The sequence below is a fragment of the Eutrigla gurnardus genome (genome assembly GCF_963514095.1).
Source record: "Eutrigla gurnardus genome assembly, chromosome: 4".
Lineage (NCBI taxonomy): Eukaryota > Metazoa > Chordata > Actinopteri > Perciformes > Triglidae > Eutrigla > Eutrigla gurnardus.
The window spans coordinates 11826930-11846353 of NC_139918.1; the positions used below are offsets into that span (position 1 = coordinate 11826930).

General features: G+C 42.3%; 2 protein-coding genes across 2 annotated transcripts; both read left to right on the forward strand.

Annotated features, from left to right (window-relative positions):
- Positions 1 to 10190: 10190 nt before the first annotated feature.
- On the forward strand, positions 10191 to 15369 carry LOC311012433 (uncharacterized protein; the record flags this gene model as incomplete). Its single annotated transcript, XM_084007894.1, has 2 exons — positions 10191 to 11810; positions 13729 to 15369. 2 exons carry the CDS (start codon positions 10191 to 10193, stop codon positions 15367 to 15369), a joined length of 3261 nt encoding a protein of 1086 aa, XP_083864020.1.
- A 1949-nt stretch (positions 15370 to 17318) lies between these two features.
- On the forward strand, positions 17319 to 18896 carry LOC311012434 (tripartite motif-containing protein 16-like; the record flags this gene model as incomplete). The annotated part of the gene is made up of 1 exon (XM_084007895.1): positions 17319 to 18896. Exon 1 carries the CDS (start codon positions 17334 to 17336, stop codon positions 18894 to 18896), a length of 1563 nt encoding a protein of 520 aa, XP_083864021.1. The 5' UTR covers positions 17319 to 17333.
- Positions 18897 to 19424: the final 528 nt, after the last annotated feature.

A 19424-nucleotide genomic window follows, 5' to 3' on the forward strand; every position in this document is an offset into this window, starting at 1 on the left:
AATCAGACCAGAAGTTTTTGCACAATCCTGCTGACAAATAGACAGACAGAATGAAAGACAGACAGACAAGCAAATGGCACTGAAAACAATACTTTCTTGGTGAAGAATAACTACTCAAACAGGCACATCAGCATGATTCAATTTGATTAATTTAAAAAAAAAAATAACTTGTGTAAATAATGTAATCCTCCTAAATTTTCTACTTTGTGTCCTTTGCATATTTAGATTTAAACAGTGAATTTCACTTTATGGTTTCATATGGCATGCACAGTAAAGCGTATCAGAGGTATGTCTCATAAAGCAGGTTTAGTGAAAACTCTGACTGTATGTAAACCCTGAAATGAGGGAAAATCTCGGTTTTAACGTTTCAAAGAGGGAGGAAACTCAAACCAGAGAAAGAGTTAAATCCAACTTGTTTCAGAAAGAGAGGTAACTGAAGCTCGTTGTCAGTTATTATGGCAACTGAGTCTGTGAACCAAACCTGGTTGGGAGAAGGTTTTCTTCAGTCAACCCTGAGTTTTTCTGTGCCCTCTCTCTTACAGACTCAGACATACTGCTTAATTTTCTCAATCATTCAGTCATTATCAAGGTGCTTATCGAAGCAAATTCATTCGCAGAGATTTACTGTCTGTCACAATCTAAATCCTGATGGATAGTAGTTTGCCACTCAGGACTTTCTAAAGTCACTGGTTTTGTGCACATACTGTAAATCATTTCTTTGAGCATTGTATTTTGCCTTCACATTCAAATGTTACACAGCATAAATTCACCCTCAGCTCAGAATCAAACCTCTGCTATTTTAGTCTTTGTCTGTGCACATGTATCAGACTGTCAGTCTGTTAAAGTAGCTGCACCTGCACTGAAATAACTTTAGACACATAGTATCAATGATGATCTCTATCACTCAAGATTCGATTGTTTGCACTGATGGAACATAATTCCTATAGCCTAATATTGGAGATTATTATGTTAATAATTACAATAATATGAACATATTTTAACAGCATTTCAATGAATGCTCTTGAGTAAAGATAAAAATAGATGTGTAACATATTCAAATCTACTGTATCTTAACCTCAACGTCTTTTGAAGTTCAAATCACCAAACATATTGTTACTGGGTCAGACTGAGTTTACAGTCATGTATTTATGTCTTCGATCAATATTGTTTCTCTAGCCATAATTTTCAGTTGCAGTTCCTTGAGTGTGCATTAATATCTCTATTTCCACTGGATTAAAATGGAGGCTTTGTCTTTTATGTACCTGTTGGCATGGTGAATAGTGGAATCAGTGCTCCATTGATGATGGCTTTTTACTGTCGGCTTAACTCAGAGTGAACTTACTCAGAGTCGACTGAGCTAACTACAATCAAATGTTCTGAAAACAGTAACTCGAGTTGCATGTGAGGGTAACTCAACTCAGAGATCATGGTTAGGCACAGAGTTTGTTGAACCTCCTTCCTGAAACAGACCCCCGTATCCCGACAAGTGTAAACAATGATAATAATAATGGTTTACATTTATATAGCGCTTTTCTATTGAACCCGATACCCAAACCATTATTCATTCATACCACATTCACACCGGTGGTGGTAAGCTACGTGTGTAGCCACAGCTGCCCTTGGGCAGACTGACGGAAACAGCACTGAAATTTTTGTATTTACTTTTTTCCTCCACCCAAGAAAATGACCTGTCAAGAATTTCCAGAAGCCTAAACACTACACTGTACTATAAGATGCAGCACAATAATATAAATAGATATAACTGTACATAACCTAAAGCTAATTAACGTACCATAAGGTGCAGGGCTGCCAGTCATAAAGGTGTTCCGTCTTCCCCTGTGTCAAGCAGACAAAAATATTGTACATCTGTATGTTATTTGAATTTTGTACATTCACAAGGAATACAATAAATGTATTGCTGATATAGTTTATATACTGTATATTTTTAATAGTAGTCACCAAACAAAATCTTTTACTGACACTGCAAGCTAAAATACTTTTACAGGATGTCTCCATCAACAGTTAATTACTAGCATTGTCCTACCTTTCTGTTCCTTGTCCTAAGTATTCCCCGGACTGGGAAGGTCTCCAGCTGGTTGTGAGGGCAGTCTATAATCGAAAGGAATATATCATTTGCAAAAAATGTGCAGAACATACATGTGTATTAGTTTTTGCATAACACTCAAAATGCTCAAACTTGCATGAACCTTTGTCACTGTGTGACATCATTTAGCTTTTGCTTATGAGACTTGAGAATCACGAGTTTGATGGTCTGCACATGGTTTTTATTCTAAATCTTGACTTCTCATCCCTTCAGTAATGGACTGATTACACCTGACATTGCTTGAACCTGAGGATATAATTTTTTCTCTCAAATTTCTTACACAGGTACTTTGGCTTTGCAGTTCTACATTACACAAAGAAATGATGTGCAGAGAGCCATCAATCCAAATATCATTTATAATTTAAATAAAGATTAACAGACAGGTTCCTCTATTAATAAGAGAGGGGCATGTGAGCAAACATAGATACCATCTATTCAAGTCATTGAAGTGCATCTGAATCAGACCAAATCAATGTTTTTTTGAAAATCTACAAAAATCATATTGACTTTGTGATAATTATGGGCGATAAAAATGTCAGTAGAGTACAAGACATTAAACTAAACATACCTTTCATTCTTTTAGTTCTTTTTTTAGGTTTTGTAAGTTGTAGTGGCTGAAGAGGGAGGGCCTGCTGTGGTGGGGGCTGAAGAAGGGGGAGCTGCTGTGGTGGGGGCTGAAGAGGGAGGACCTGCTGTGGTGGGGGCTGATGAGGGGGGGCCTGCTGTGGTGGGGGCTGACGAGGGGGGAGCTGCTGTGGTGGGGGCTGAAGAGGGAGGACCTGCTGTGGTGGGGGCTGATGAGGGGGGAGCTGCTGTGGTGGGGGCTGATGAGGGGGGGCCTGCTGTGGTGGGGGCTGACGAGGGGGGACCTGCTGTGGTGGGGGCTGAAGAGGGAGGACCTGCTGTGGTGGGGGCTGATGAGGGGGGGCCTGCTGTGGTGGGGGCTGAAGAGGGAGGACCTGCTGTGGTGGGGGCTGATGAGGGGGGGCCTGCTGTGGTGGGGGCTGACGAGGGGGGAGCTGCTGTGGTGGGGGCTGAAGAGGGAGGACCTGCTGTGGTGGTGGTGGCTGCATAGGTGATGGGACCAGGTGTGGTGGTGGTGGGTGTGGTGTCTCCTGGGTGACGGGTGTGTCACATGGTACCAAATCTAAAATAAAAAAATCCTCTTCTTGAGGTGGTTGGGTGGGTGGGACTTGCAGTGACAGTGGAGTGGAGGGATCTTCAGGTTGGTCAAGTTGGTCAGGGTTGAGTGTTGTCCAACCTATACACAATATATGGAACACATATAAATAAAAGTTTTAAAGAAGGCAACCTACATCAGATGTACTTAACCTATACCTCTTTTATGGTCACTTTATGTTCTTTTAAGTCCTACTTAAAAAAATTAAAGAAATGGAAAAACAAATACACATTTTCAGCAGAATTCATCAACATTTCATTGTCAAGTCAAACCAATCTGCCCCACCCCTCCTATCACAATTTATCTCAGATCTCTTGCACTGTTTCAGATGTGCCATGAGAGCAAAGTGATTTCAGTGATTAGACATTACTGGACTAAAATGTTAGTGGTGGGATCCTGGACATTCAAATCCCCCCCAATGTGAAGTCTGTCTGTCATGGAGTGAAATGGTGCAATTAGTGTTATAAACTCTGAATGAATGAATCTCCTCTCAGCTGCCCCCTGTCTTAAGCGGGGGGCAAGAAAAGACAGTGTAAACATGTTGGGACAAGTGGCATCTATAATAGTAAACTTTGATTAAAAAACAGCTCCTCTAAGCTTTCAGTCTGATTCAAACTATCAGTTCAGTTCAGTTCAGTTGCTAACTAGAAAACAGTCCGATAACATGTGATAGTTACCAAAAAATCATGTTTAAATTGATTGTCAATGCATAAATATGTCTTAATCATATTTAATTAATCAGAAAGACAAGGTCCAGAGTGCTCAGAAATTCAAAAAAAGTGCAATGAAGGTGCTCTTTGGTGATTGTTTTGTCCCAAAGCACAAGACCTCATTTGGTCAGTCTGTTTTTTTCTGTGAAGGGGGCAAAACTCTGGAACCCTTTGCCTATTAATTTAAAACTAGAGATACGTGGCAATATTTTTGACAGAGGATTCAAACTGTGGCTCAAATCTAAACAACAGTGCCCACATGAATAAGTCAGGTCTGGTTCTGTTCTTGGATGATGTTGTCTTTGCTTTATAGTAAAAGGGGAGCACGCACATCCATGTCCGGGCAGGGCAGGTGCTGAGCTACAGAGTTGATATCAAGAATGGAAATGTAACTTGCGATGTCCACACCAAATAAAATATAATAACAATAATAAAGAGTGCAAAGAAGGAATAAAAAGTATGAACAAAATGAGAGAATGGTTACTTCGCTCCATTTTAACATGCACTAGTACTCTCTATATTTTTAAGAATTTCCCCATGAAGCCATCTGAATAAAGGCTTTTTAAGTTATTGACATGAGAGTGGCTTTGAAACCTCACTTTTTTGGGATCAACATTTAATGTACTTTTTGTAACATTGGGAATCTATGACTTAAGAGAGGTTGGGGAAATCTGTAGTAGATCAGAAAAGTAGTATCTTCTGACTGTGGGAAATACATTGGTGGATTTACAGTCTTAATTTTAAATAAAATGAACGACGAGGCTATGCTTTTTTATCTTACGTGGCAAAGGCACTAATTTATGCATTATAAATTTCAAATAAAATATTTAACCTTAACACCATACATTGTGCAGTGCAAATAAAGTCAACATATGAATGTGTGTGCATTTCATGGTTATTAAATATATACAATCTCACCTTCAATCATTAATTTGAACACTGCCTCCATATTTTGGAGGCAGGTCCTTGCTGCTGTGCTCAGTCTTGAATACTGTGGCATCATGACTCTTGACGTTTTGGGGTATCCAAGCAGCAGAAGAGGCTTTAGGCCAAGGGCGTGCAATTTCTCAAGATGGAAAAAAAATTGTTGAGAAGAAAAGAGATCAGTTACACAATCCATACACAAAACTGCAGTTTATAGATATATTTACTCTCAGCTTTCAATAAATACAAGTCCATTCATTATGTCAAAGTAATAAAACAAACATTTTTACCCTTTGGGTGAATGAGAATATTCTGTAAAATACATACCAAAATAGCTACATCGTCCATGACATGTGACTTTAGTTTATTTTTAGTCACTGAGGCACACCACTCAGTGACCTGACGATGGAATTTTTCTATTTTTTTTTTCTCCTCACTTGCTGAGGTTGTGGGGACTGACAAAATGGACAAACCTTCACACCATTGTAAATTTTTTGCCCACAGTTTGGGCATGTTTTTTTTAGGGATCCCCCAGGCATCGCAGAAAGACAAGACCGAACAAAAACGAAAAAACAAACAATACAATACGATACAAAGACAATGAACACTACACAAAATGAAGAGAGAGAGAGAGTGACTGACTGAAAGAGAGAGAAAGACAGTGAGAATGACTGAAAGAGAGAGAGTGATTGAAAGACAGGGGTAAGACAAACGATACAGAATGGCTCTTAAAAGTGCCTTTGTTTTTTTGGTGAGTGTGTGTGTATGTGTGTGTGGGTGTCTCAATGTAAATGTTGCAATGAAGCTGCAAAAGAAGAAAAAGAAAAGCATAATTAGAATAGCTTTCAAATAAATGAGCATTTATTATTTTCTGTCACCAAATATACTATTATCAATCAAATATTTTAACCTAATCAAAATCACTATGTACAATACAAACCAATCTTTAATGTACAAATGAACTCTTCAATATATAGCTATATAACGTTATAACCCCAAGTTACCTGTAGTGCCCTAACTCACTTCCTGCGTCAGCGGAAGTTACCAAACCCAACCCCAACAAAATAAAACACAAAAATTAAACAGCTCCTACAAAATGATTAACTGATTTCGGTGGTTGACAGACTGACTAAATCTTGCCAGAGACCGCTAGCTGTCATGCAACAATAGCATAATCTGCTAACGTTCGGTCGGTCAAGCAAGCTCCTATTACACTGTATGGTCAAGCTAGAGTTAACAACGATAACGATGCATCATATTAAAACACTCAAACTAAGCTCCGCAGTTAAAACGCTAGAAACACTGTGCTACAATGGAAGAAATAACAGTAATATAATTTTGTGATTTGAAATAATAAAGAGGCCTTTGGCTGAAACCGGAGAGAGTTACTTACTGTGGCTGGCCGGAAGTGGTCTGGCGGGGGGCAGAAAACGCGGTGAATACCCACAAGGCAACGGGCAACGCCGGTGTTTTTCAGATAAAATATAAAATTTCACTCATTTAATTAAAAAGATGTTAAGACCTTTTAGTTAATAAGAAAATAATATGAGCTCAATTTGTTTTATTTTTTAGTTACTAAGAAAATAATGTTTAAGCTCGACCAATCAGACACGTCGGTGATAGACATGAGGATTATGGGTAATGTAGTGCTTCTCCGTGATATGACATTGGAAATAAAACGTGTTTTCTTAAAATAAAGTTGATATTACACGGGGATTTTGGACTCGACAGAGGCACATACTATCGTTACACAGTCTGCCTTGGATGGTTACAACGTTATGGCTTATAATCAGATCTTTCTTCAGAATATCGATTAATCTACATTTGCACTTCCGGGATCTATGAAACAACACCCACAGCGTGACGTCTTTGAAGCTGACAATGCGTGTGTCCGCCACGGAACGGATCCTAATTGACTTTCAGTGAAGACTGTTTGCGTGGTGATCACACGGAATTCTTACACAATGCGTGCCAGGAGCACGCAATGCGTTGTTAAGAGGTCGTGCTTCTTTCACGCATTTCTGTGAGATCAGGTTGCTTTACATTTATAATGACCAGATCTGCCAACCAATCACGAGCGATTATGCTTGTTTAAAACTAGTGGTTTCATCCAATCCTGAGTGAGGATATTCAAGCCATCTCTGGCCAGGCGCGGTTTCGCTGCTATTCATATGCTAATTAGAGCCTTCGCTGTGGTCCGTTTTCGACAATTTTCGGCACAGACGAACGCGGCGTTCGCAGCCTGTAAATTGTCGTTAACTCACGAAAATTAGATTTCCGGGCGTTTACAGGGAAGAAAATCCGACTTTTCATGCAGTGAGAGGCAGAGAGAGTTGGATGTGAGTCGACTAAACATCCAGCAGAGAATCCAGGACAGAGACAAAGATGTGAAGCTGCTCCAACAGGAGGTGGAGGCTATCAACCACTCTGCTGATAAAGCACTGGAGGACAGTGAGGTGATGTTCACTGAGCTGATCCGTCTCATGGAGAAAAGACGCTCTGACGTGAAGCAGCAGGTCAGATCCCGGCAGGAAACTGAATTGAGTCGAGTCACAGAGCTTCAGGAGAAGCTGGAGCAGGAGATCAGTGAGCTGAAGAGGAAAGACGCTGAGCTGGAGAAGCTCTCACACACAGAGGATCACAACCAGTTTCTACACGACTACCCGTCGCTGTCACCACTCGGTGAGTCCACACACTCATCCAGCATCAACACCCGTCCTCTGCGCAACTTTGAGGACGTGACAGCGGCTGTGTCAGCGGTCAGAGATGACCTGCATGATGTTCTGACAGAGAAATGGAGGAAGGTTTTAGCTAAAGGGACTGATGTGGTTGTTTCACTGCCGCAACCAGAGCCCAGGACCAGAGCTGAATTCTTAAAATATTCATGTGCACTCACACTGGATCCAAACACGGCACACAGAGACTTGATATTATCTGAGGGGAACAGGAAAGTAACAATGACGGTACCAGGACAGACCGTTCGTAATCACAGAGACAGATTCCAAGATTGGAATCAGGTCCTGAGTAGAGAGAGTCTGACTGGACGCTGTTACTGGGAGGTGGAGAACACTGGGGGGTTAATTTCTATAGCAGTCGCATACAAGAGTAACATCAGAAAAGGTAACCTGCAAGAAGTTGGGTTTGGATACAGTGATAAATCTTGGGCATTAGCAAGTGACAATAAGAGATATGAACTCATTCACAACAAAGTCCTAACTCGCGTCTCAGGTCCTCCGTCCTCCAAAGTAGGAGTGTACCTGGATCACGGAGCAGGTATACTGTCCTTCTATAGGGTCTCCAAGACCATGACTCTCCTCCACAGAGTCCAGACCAGGTTCACTGAGCCTCTCCATGCTGGATTTTCTTTACATTTCTGTTACGGGGAATCTGTTGTGCTCTGTAAACTCAAATAGACAGAAGTCAGTTAACAGTTGAATTCAGTCTTTTAACTCTTCAACCCATTGTGTCTCCATGTTTGCTGCAGATTGTTGGTTCTTCACTGCTCTGAGATCAGCTGTCAAACATGACAGTTGATCATGTTCACGATCAAAAAAAAAAGTTATATTGGTACTGTAAACTACAATATTGTTATTTTGAAATTGAAACTGCAATACATTTCTGAAAGCTCAATATTTTCGCACACATTTTTTCCCATTTTTGTTCATGAAGGGGTTTTTGTTTAATTTAGATATAATGAATCACATTAAGTACACAATGTGTACTTAGCGATAACCTCATTTAGTCAGACTGGTTGAAGTAAAACAATATTTCCCAAGACTACAATCAAACCACAGACACTGAAATCCTTATGTCAAAAAAGGCAATTTTGTAAACTCAAAGATAAGCCATAAAACAAGTATTTTTAATCCTTGGCCATGATGGGACACAATCTGGATTTGCATCATGTTTCACATTCACTTTGAATGTAAGGCATCACATTTTATTTGATTTATGGATTACATATAATTTCCCACTGAGGATCAAACATGCCTCCTGACACAAACCAGAAAAAAATAGGAATTTTCAAAACTTCTGTCAAATTTCAGAATAACAGGTCACTGTGACAAGCAAAAGTCTTTGAAAATGGCAAATTTGTTCTGATATGGATAGTAGAGACTGCTGCCTGCATGTTGATGACATGAATGCAAACTGAGCAATTGATCCCTCTTGATTGGCTGGAGTTGCCTCGGTGGTCGTGGGAGAATTTCCCCAGTGGATTAGGCCTACTGGGTTTTTCACACTCACTTCCATTGATTGTTGTTGTGACTCATTGTATGCATGTATTTTTCATACATAATTATCACTTGATTGTCCGAACAAACATTGTTACATTTCAAAGGAGGTGACCAGAAAGTGAGTTGTTGTCAGTAGACGACTCTGCTTTTGTCTCAAAGAGGCTCACATTGATCAGCGACTGCAAACCTAAACTCCACTCACCACTTGCACCTGGACAACGACCTGAAGGAATTGTGCATTTTGAAAGAAAATGGGACAGTGTTGACACCAAGGAGGACTTTGTCCATCCTGGAGAGGGAGGTAACTGGCTGGTCATGAGAAACCACTGGACTTTACCTGCTCAGCAGCAAACAGAAGACCCCAATCCAGAAGGACTCAAGGAACCAGATCTGCTTCTTTTGGTGACTGAATCCATCGATCTGTAGTATTGATACACTTTACTTGTGATGTCATTTCATTCATAGCATCCTCTCGTTTCACAACTAATCAACAGAAAGCACACTTCATTATTTGATCTGAAATGTAAATGTGTAAACATCACCTGACGTAAAATCTTCAAATGTGGTCAACCTGAACTTCAGGAGATGGAAACATGAGAAAAAGTCCAAAACCAACCTCAACACTTCTATGAAACATGACTGATATTATGTTGCACACTAAAATAAAACCTCTAATCAGTGAGAATCAAAAGGACAACAGCTAATAAAGAAATCCATTCAGCCATTTCAATACATAGCAGGAGTCATTTTGTCACATTTTCCCCATAAACTTAATTACACCACAATAGGCACTTATGTCCATTTGGATTTGGAGCTCTTTCTCTCTTTGAACGAGCCAATGGGGACGCTCCAACCGACCGACCAATGACCTCAAAGGGCCCGCCCCCACTCTGCTGCGGTCCAATCAAGTTCTGAGTACCAGAAACCTTGGTAACCCCTCCCTCCATCTCCTGCTATAAAGACAGCTCGTCTCTGCCTGTTGGTCAGAGCTGCTGCTGACTTTGTTCAGAGAAACTCTTTGTTCACTGAGAGGAGAAATGGAACAGAAAAGACTCAAACTGGACCAGGAAACCTTCTCTTGTTGCATCTGTTTGGATCTACTGAAGGACCCGGTGACTATTCCCTGTGGACACAGCTACTGCATGAAGTGTATTGAAACCTACTGGGATAAGAAGGAGATCCACAGCTGCCCTCAGTGTAGGCAGACCTTTACACCGAGGCCCGTCCTGCTGAAAAACACCATGTTGGCAGTTTTGGTGGAGGAGCTGAAGAAGACTGGACTCCAAGCTGCTCCTGCTGGTCTCTGCTATGCTGGACCTGAAGATGTGGCCTGTGATTTCTGCACTGGGAGGAAACTGAAAGCCCTCAAGTCCTGTCTGGTGTGTCTGGCCTCTTACTGTGAGAAACACCTCCAGCCTCATTATGAATCACCAGCATTCAAGAAACATCAGCTGGTGGAGCCCTCCAACAAGCTCCAGGAGAACGTGTGCTCTCGTCATGATGAGGTGATGAAGATGTTCTGCCGTACTGATCAGCAGTCTATCTGTTATCTCTGCGCTGTGGAGGAACACAAAGGCCACGACACAGTCTCAGCTGCAGCAGAAAGGACTGAGAGGCAGAGAGAGTTGGATGTGAGTCGACTAAACATCCAGCAGAGAATCCAGGACAGAGACAAGGATGTGAAGCTGCTCCAACAGGAGGTGGAGGCTATCAACCACTCTGCTGATAAAGCAGTGGAGGACAGTGAGGTGATGTTCACAGAGCTGATCCGTCTCATGGAGAAAAGACGCTCTGACGTGAAGCAGCAGGTCAGATCCCGACAGGAAACTGAATTGAGTCGAGTCACAGAGCTTCAGGAGAAGCTGGAGCAGGAGATCAGTGAGCTGAAGAGGAAAGACGCTGAGCTGGAGAAGCTCTCACACACAGAGGATCACAACCAGTTTCTACACGACTACCCGTCGCTGTCACCACTCGGTGAGTCCACACACTCATCCAGCATCAACACCCGTCCTCTGCGCAACTTTGAGGACGTGACAGCGGCTGTGTCAGCTGTCAGAGATGACCTGCATGATGTTCTGACAGAGAAATGGATGAAGGTCTTAGCTAAAGGGACTGATGTGGTTGTTGCACTGCCGCAACCAGAGCCCAGGACCAGAGCTGAATTCTTAAAATATTCATGTGCACTCACACTGGATCCAAACACGGCACACAGAGACTTGATATTATCTGAGGGGAACAGGAAAGTAACAATGACAGTACCAGGACAGACCGTTCGTAATCACAGAGACAGATTCCAAGATTGGAATCAGGTCCTGAGTAGAGAGAGTCTGACTGGACGCTGTTACTGGGAGGTGGAGAACACTGGGGGGTTAATTTCTATAGCAGTCGCATACAAGAGTAACATCAGAAAAGGTAACCTGCAAGAAGTTGGGTTTGGATACAGTGATAAATCTTGGGCATTAGCAAGTGACAATAAGAGATATGAACTCATTCACAACAAAGTCCTAACTCGCGTCTCAGGTCCTCCGTCCTCCAAAGTAGGAGTGTACCTGGATCACGGAGCAGGTATACTGTCCTTCTATAGGGTCTCCAAGACCATGACTCTCCTCCACAGAGTCCAGACCAGGTTCACTGAGCCTCTCCATGCTGGATTTTCTTTAGATTTCTGTTACGGGGAATCTGTTGTGCTCTGTAAACTCAAATAGACAGAAGTCAGTTAACAGTTGAATTCAGTCTTTTAACTCTTCAACCCATTGTGTCTCCATGTTTGCTGCAGATTGTTGGTTCTTCACTGCTCTGAGATCAGCTGTCAAACATGACAGTTGATCATGTTCATGATAAAAAAAAAAGTTATATTGGTACTGTAAACTACAATATTGGTATTTTGAAATTGAAACTGCAATAAATTTCTGAAAGCTCAATATTTTCGCACACATTTTTTTCCATTTTTGTTCATGAAGGGGTTTTTGTTTAATTTAGATATAATGAATCACATTAAGTACACAATGTGTAGTTAGCGATAACCTCATTTAGTCAGACTGGTTGAAGTAAAACAATATTTCCCAAGACTACAATCAAACCACAGACACTGAAATCCTTATGTCAAAAAAGGCAATTTTGTAAACTCAAAGAAAGCCATAAAACAAGTATTTTAATCCTTGGCCATGATGGGACACAATCTGGATTTGCATCATGTTTCACATTCACTTTGAATGTAAGGCATCACATTTTATTTGATTTATGGATTACATATAATTTCCCACTGAGGATCAAACATGCCTCCTGACACAAACCAGAAAAAAATAGGAATTTTCAAAACTTCTGTCAAACTTCAGAATACAGAATATTGTCTTTGAAAATGGCAAATTTGTTCTGATATGGATAGTAGAGACTGCTGCCTGCATGTTGATGACATGAATGCAAACTGAGCAATTGATCCCTCTTGATTGGCTGGAGTTGCCTCGGTGGTCGTGGGAGAATTTCCCCAGTGGATTAGGCCTACTTGGCTTTTCACACTCACTTCCATAGATTGTTGTTGTGACTCATTGTATGCATGTATTTTTCATACATAATTATCACTTGATTGTCCGAACAAACATCGTTACATTTCAAAGGAGGTGACCAGAAAGTGAGTTGTTGTCAGTAGACGACTCTGCTTTTGTCTCAAAGAGGCTCACATTGATCAGCGACTGCAAACCTAAACTCCACTCACCACTTGCACCTGGACAACGACCTGAAGGAATTGTGCATTTTGAAAGAAAATGGGACAGTGTTGACACCAAGGAGGACTTTGTCCATCCTGGAGAGGGAGGTTAACTGGCTGGTCATGAGAAACCACTGGACTTTACCTGCTCAGCAGCAAAGAGCAGACCCCAATCCAGAAGGACTCAAGGAACCAGATCTGCTTCTTTTGGTGACTGAATCCATCGATCTGTAGTATTGATACACTTTACTTGTGATGTCATTTCATTCATAGCATCCTCTCGTTTCACAACTAATCAACAGAAAGCACACTTCATTATTTGATCTGAAATGTAAATGTGTAAACATCACCTGACATAAAATCTTCAAATGTGGTCAACCTGAACTTCAGGAGATGGAAACATGAGAAAAAGTCCAAAACCAACCTCAACACTTCTATGAAACATGACTGATATTATGTTGCACACTAAAATAAAACCTCTAATCAGTGAGAATCAAAAGGAGAACAGCTAATAAAGAAATCCATTCAGCCATTTCAATACATAGCAGGAGTCATTTTGTCACATTTTCCCCATAAACTTAATTACACCACAATAGGCACTTATGTCCATTTGGATTTGGAGCTCTTTCTCTCTTTGAACGAGCCAATGGGGACGCTCCAACCGACCGACCAATGACCTCAAAGGGCCCGACCCCACTCTGCTGCGGTCCAATCAAGTTCTGATTACCAGAAACCTTGGTAACCCCTCCCTCCATCTCCTGCTATAAAAACAGCTCGTCTCTGCCTGTTGGTCAGAGCTGCTGCTGACTTTGTTCAGAGAAACTCTTTGTTCACTGAGAGGAGAAATGGAACACAAAAGACTCAACCTGGACCAGGAAACCTTCTCTTGTTGCATCTGTTTGGATCTACTGAAGGACCCGGTGACTATTCCCTGTGGACACAGCTACTGCATGAAGTGTATTGAAACCTACTGGGATAAGAAGGAGATCCACAGCTGCCCTCAGTGTAGGCAGACCTTTACAACGAGGCCCGTCCTGCTGAAAAACACCATGTTGGCAGTTTTGGTGGAGGAGCTGAAGAAGACTGGACTCCAAGCTGCTCCTGCTGGTCTCTGCTATGCTGGACCTGAAGATGTGGCCTGTGATTTCTGCACTGGGAGGAAACTGAAAGCCCTCAAGTCCTGTCTGGTGTGTCTGGCCTCTTACTGTGAGAAACACCTCCAGCCTCATTATGAATCACCAGCATTCAAGAAACATCAGCTGGTGGAGCCCTCCAACAAGCTCCAGGAGAACGTGTGCTCTCGTCATGATGAGGTGATGAAGATGTTCTGCCGTACTGATCAGCAGTCTATCTGTTATCTCTGCGCTGTGGAGGAACACAAAGGCCACGACACAGTCTCAGCTGCAGCAGAAAGGACTGAGAGGCAGAGAGAGTTGGATGTGAGTCGACTAAACATCCAGCAGAGAATCCAGGACAGAGACAAGGATGTGAAGCTGCTCCAACAGGAGGTGGAGGCTATCAACCACTCTGCTGATAAAGCAGTGGAGGACAGTGAGGTGGTGTTCACAGAGCTGATCCGTCTCATGGAGAAAAGACACTCTGACGTGAAGCAGCAGGTCAGATCCCGACAGGAAACTGAATTGAGTCGAGTCACAGAGCTTCAGGAGAAGCTGGGGCAGGAGATCAGTGAGCTGAAGAGGAAAGACGCTGAGCTGGAGAAGCTCTCACACACAGAGGATCACAACCAGTTTCTACACGACTACCCGTCGCTGTCACCACTCGGTGAGTCCACACACTCATCCAGCATCAACACCCGTCCTCTGCGCAACTTTGAGGACGTGACAGCGGCTGTGTCAGCTGTCAGAGATGACCTGCATGATGTTCTGACAGAGAAATGGATGAAGGTCTTGGCTAAAGGGACTGATGTGGTTGTTTCACTGCCGCAACCAGAGCCCAGGACCAGAGCTGAATTCTTAAAATATTCATGTGCACTCACACTGGATCCAAACACGGCACACAGAGACTTGATATTATCTGAGGGGAACAGGAAAGTAACAATGACGGTACCAGGACAGACCGTTCGTAATCACAGAGACAGATTCCAAGATTGGAATCAGGTCCTGAGTAGAGAGAGTCTGACTGGACGCTGTTACTGGGAGGTGGAGAACACTGGGGGGTTAATTTCTATAGCAGTCGCATACAAGAGTAACATCAGAAAAGGTAACCTGCAAGAAGTTGGGTTTGGATACAGTGATAAATCTTGGGCATTAGCAAGTGACAATAAGAGATATGAACTCATTCACAACAAAGTCCTAACTCGCGTCTCAGGTCCTCCGTCCTCCAAAGTAGGAGTGTACCTGGATCACGGAGCAGGTATACTGTCCTTCTATAGGGTCTCCAAGACCATGACTCTCCTCCACAGAGTCCAGACCAGGTTCACTGAGCCTCTCCATGCTGGATTTTCTTTAGATTTCTGTTACGGGGAATCTGTTGTGCTCTGTAAACTCAAATAGACAGAAGTCAGTTAACAGTTGAATTCAGTCTTTTAACTCTTCAACCCGTTGTGTCTCCATGTTTGCTGCAGATTGTTGGTTCTTCACTGCTCTGAGATCAGCTGTCAAACATGACAGTTGATCATGTTCATGATAAAAAAAAAAGTTATATTGGTACTGTAAACTACAATATTGGTATTTTGAGATTGAAACTGCAATAAATTTCTGAAAGCTCAATATTTTCGCACACATTTTTTTCCATTTTTGTTCATGAAGGGGTTTTTGTTTAATTTAGATATAATAAATCACATTAAGTACACAATGTGTAGTTAGCGATAACCTCATTTAGTCAGACTGGTTGAAGTAAAACAATATTTCCCAAGACTACAATCAAACCACAGACACTGAAATCCTTATGTCAAAAAAGGCAATTTTGTAAACTCAAAGATAAGCCATAAAACAAGTATTTTCATTCCTTGGCCATGATGGGACACTATCTGGATTTGCATCATGTTTCACATTCACTTTGAATGTAAGGCATCACATTATATTTGATTTATGGATTACATATAATTTCCCACTGAGGATCAAACATGCCTCCTGACACAAACCAGAAAAAAATAGGAATTTTCAAAACTTCTGTCAAACTTCAGAATAACAGGTCACTGTGACAAGCAAAAGTCTTTGAAAATGGCAAATTTGTTCTGATATGGATAGTAGAGACTGCTGCCTGCATGTTGATGACATGAATGCAAACTGAGCAATTGATCCCTCTTGATTGGCTGGAGTTGCCTCGGTGGTCGTGGGAGAATTTCCCCAGTGGATTAGGCCTACTGGGCTTTTCACACTCACTTCCATTGATTGTTGTTGTGACTCATTGTATGCATGTATTTTCCATACATAATTATCACTTGATTGTCCGAACAAACATCGTTACATTTCAAAGGAGGTGACCAGAAAGTGAGTTGTTGTCAGTAGACGACTCTGCTTTTGTCTCAAAGAGGCTCACATTGATCAGCGACTGCAAACCTAAACTCCACTCACCACTTGCACCTGGACAACGACCTGAAGGAATTGTGCATTTTGAAAGAAAATGGGACAGTGTTGACACCAAGGAGGACTTTGTCCATCCTGGAGAGGGAGGTTAACTGGCCGGTCATGAGAAACCACTGGACTTTACCTGCTCAGCAGCAAACAGCAGACCCCAATCCAGAAGGACTCAAGGAACCAGATCTGCTTCTTTTGGTGACTGAATCCATCGATCTGTAGTATTGATACACTTTACTTGTGATGTCATTTCATTCATAGCATCCTCTCGTTTCACAACTAATCAACAGAAAGCACACTTCATTATTTGATCTGAAATGTAAATGTGTAAACATCACCTGACATAAAATCTTCAAATGTGGTCAACCTGAACTTCAGGAGATGGAAACATGAGAAAAAGTCCAAAACCAACCTCAACACTTCTATGAAACATGGCTGATATTATGTTGCACACTAAAATAAAACCTCTAATCAGTGAGAATCAAAAGGACAACAGCTAATAAAGAAATCCATTCAGCCATTTCAATACATAGCAGGAGTCATTTTGTCACATTTTCCCCATAAACTTAATTTCACCACAATAGGCACTTATGTCCATTTGGATTTGGAGCTCTTTCTCTCTTTGAACAAGCCAATGGGGACGCTCCAACCGACCGACCAATGACCTCAAAGGGCCCGCCCCCACTCTGCTGCGGTCCAATCAAGTTCTGAATACCAGAAACCTTGGTAACCCCTCCCTCCATCTCCTGCTATAAAAACAGCTCGTCTCTGCCTGTTGGTCAGAGCTGCTGCTGACTTTGTTCAGAGAAACTCTTTGTTCACTGAGAGGAGAAATGGAACACAAAAGACTCAACCTGGACCAGGAAACCTTCTCTTGTTGCATCTGTTTGGATCTACTGAAGGACCCGGTGACTATTCCCTGTGGAAACAGCTACTGCATGAAGTGTATTGAAACCTACTGGGATAAGAAGGAGATCCACAGCTGCCCTCAGTGTAGTCAGGCCTTTACACCGAGGCCTGTCCTGCTGAAAAACACCATGTTGGCAGTTTTGGTGGAGGAGCTGAAGAAGACTGGACTCCAAGCTGCTCCTGCTGGTCTCTGCTATGCTGGACCTGAAGATGTGGCCTGTGATTTCTGCACTGGGAGGAAACTGAAAGCCCTCAAGTCCTGTCTGGTGTGTCTGGCCTCTTACTGTGAGAAACACCTCCAGCCTCATTATGAATCACCAGCATTCAAGAAACATCAGCTGGTGGAGCCCTCCAACAAGCTCCAGGAGAACGTGTGCTCTCGTCATGATGAGGTGATGAAGATGTTCTGCCGTACTGATCAGCAGTCTATCTGTTATCTCTGCGCTGTGGAGGAACACAAAGGCCACGACACAGTCTCAGCTGCAGCAGAAAGGACTGAGAGGCAGAGAGAGTTGGATGTGAGTCGACTAAACATCCAGCAGAGAATCCAGGACAGAGACAAAGATGTGAAGCTGCTCCAACAGGAGGTGGAGGCTATCAACCACTCTGCTGATAAAGCAGTGGAGGACAGTGAGGCGGTGTTCACAGAGCTGATCCGTCTCATGGAGAAAAGACGCTCTGACGTGAAGCAGCAGGGCAGATCCCGGCAGGAAACTGAAGTGAGTCGAGTCACAGAGCTTCAGGAGAAGCTGGAGCAGGAGATCGGTGAGCTGAAGAGGAAAGACGCTGAGCTGGAGAAGCTCTCACACACAGAGGATCACAACCAGTTTCTACACGACTACCCGTCGCTGTCACCACTCGGTGAGTCCACACACTCATCCAGCATCAACACCCGTCCTCTGCGCAACTTTGAGGACGTGACAGCGGCTGTGTCAGCGGTCAGAGATGACCTGCATGATGTTCTGACAGAGAAATGGATGAAGGTCTTAGCTAAAGGGACTGATGTGGTTGTTTCACTGCCGCAACCAGAGCCCAGGACCAGAGCTGAATTCTTAAAATATTCATGTGCACTCACACTGGATCCAAACACGGCACACAGAGACTTGATATTATCTGAGGGGAACAGGAAAGTAACAATGACGGTACCAGGACAGACCGTTCGTAATCACAGAGACAGATTCCAAGATTGGAATCAGGTCCTGAGTAGAGAGAGTCTGACTGGACGCTGTTACTGGGAGGTGGAGAACACTGGGGGGTTAATTTCTATAGCAGTCGCATACAAGAGTAACATCAGAAAAGGTAACCTGCAAGAAGTTGGGTTTGGATACAGTGATAAATCTTGGGCATTAGCAAGTGACAATAAGAGATATGAACTCATTCACAACAAAGTCCTAACTCGCGTCTCAGGTCCTCCGTCCTCCAAAGTAGGAGTGTACCTGGATCACGGAGCAGGTATACTGTCCTTCTATAGGGTCTCCAAGACCATGACTCTCCTCCACAGAGTCCAGACCAGGTTCACTGAGCCTCTCCATGCTGGATTTTCTTTAGATTTCTGTTACGGGGAATCTGTTGTGCTCTGTAAACTCAAATAGACAGAAGTCAGTTAACAGTTGAATTCAGTCTTTTAACTCTTCAACCCATTGTGTCTCCATGTTTGCTGCGGATTGTTGGTTCTTCACTGCTCTGAGATCAGTAGTCAAACATGACAGTTGATCATGTTCACGATAAAAAAAAAAGTTATATTGGTACTGTAAACTACAATATTGGTATTTTGAAATTGAAACTGCAATAAATTTCTGAAAGCTCAATATTTTCGCACACATTTTTTCCCATTTTTGTTCATGAAGGGGTTTTTGTTTAATTTAGATATAATGAATCACATTAAGTACACAATGTGTAGTTAGCGATAACCTCATTTAGTCAGACTGGTTGAAGTGAAACAATATTTCCCAAGACTACAATCAAACCACAGACACTGAAATCCTTATGTCAAAAAAGGCAATTTTGTAAACTCAAAGATAAGCCATAAAACAAGTATTTTTATTCCTTGGCCATGATGGGACACAATCTGGATTTGCATCATGTTTCACATTCACTTTGAATGTAAGGCATCACATTAT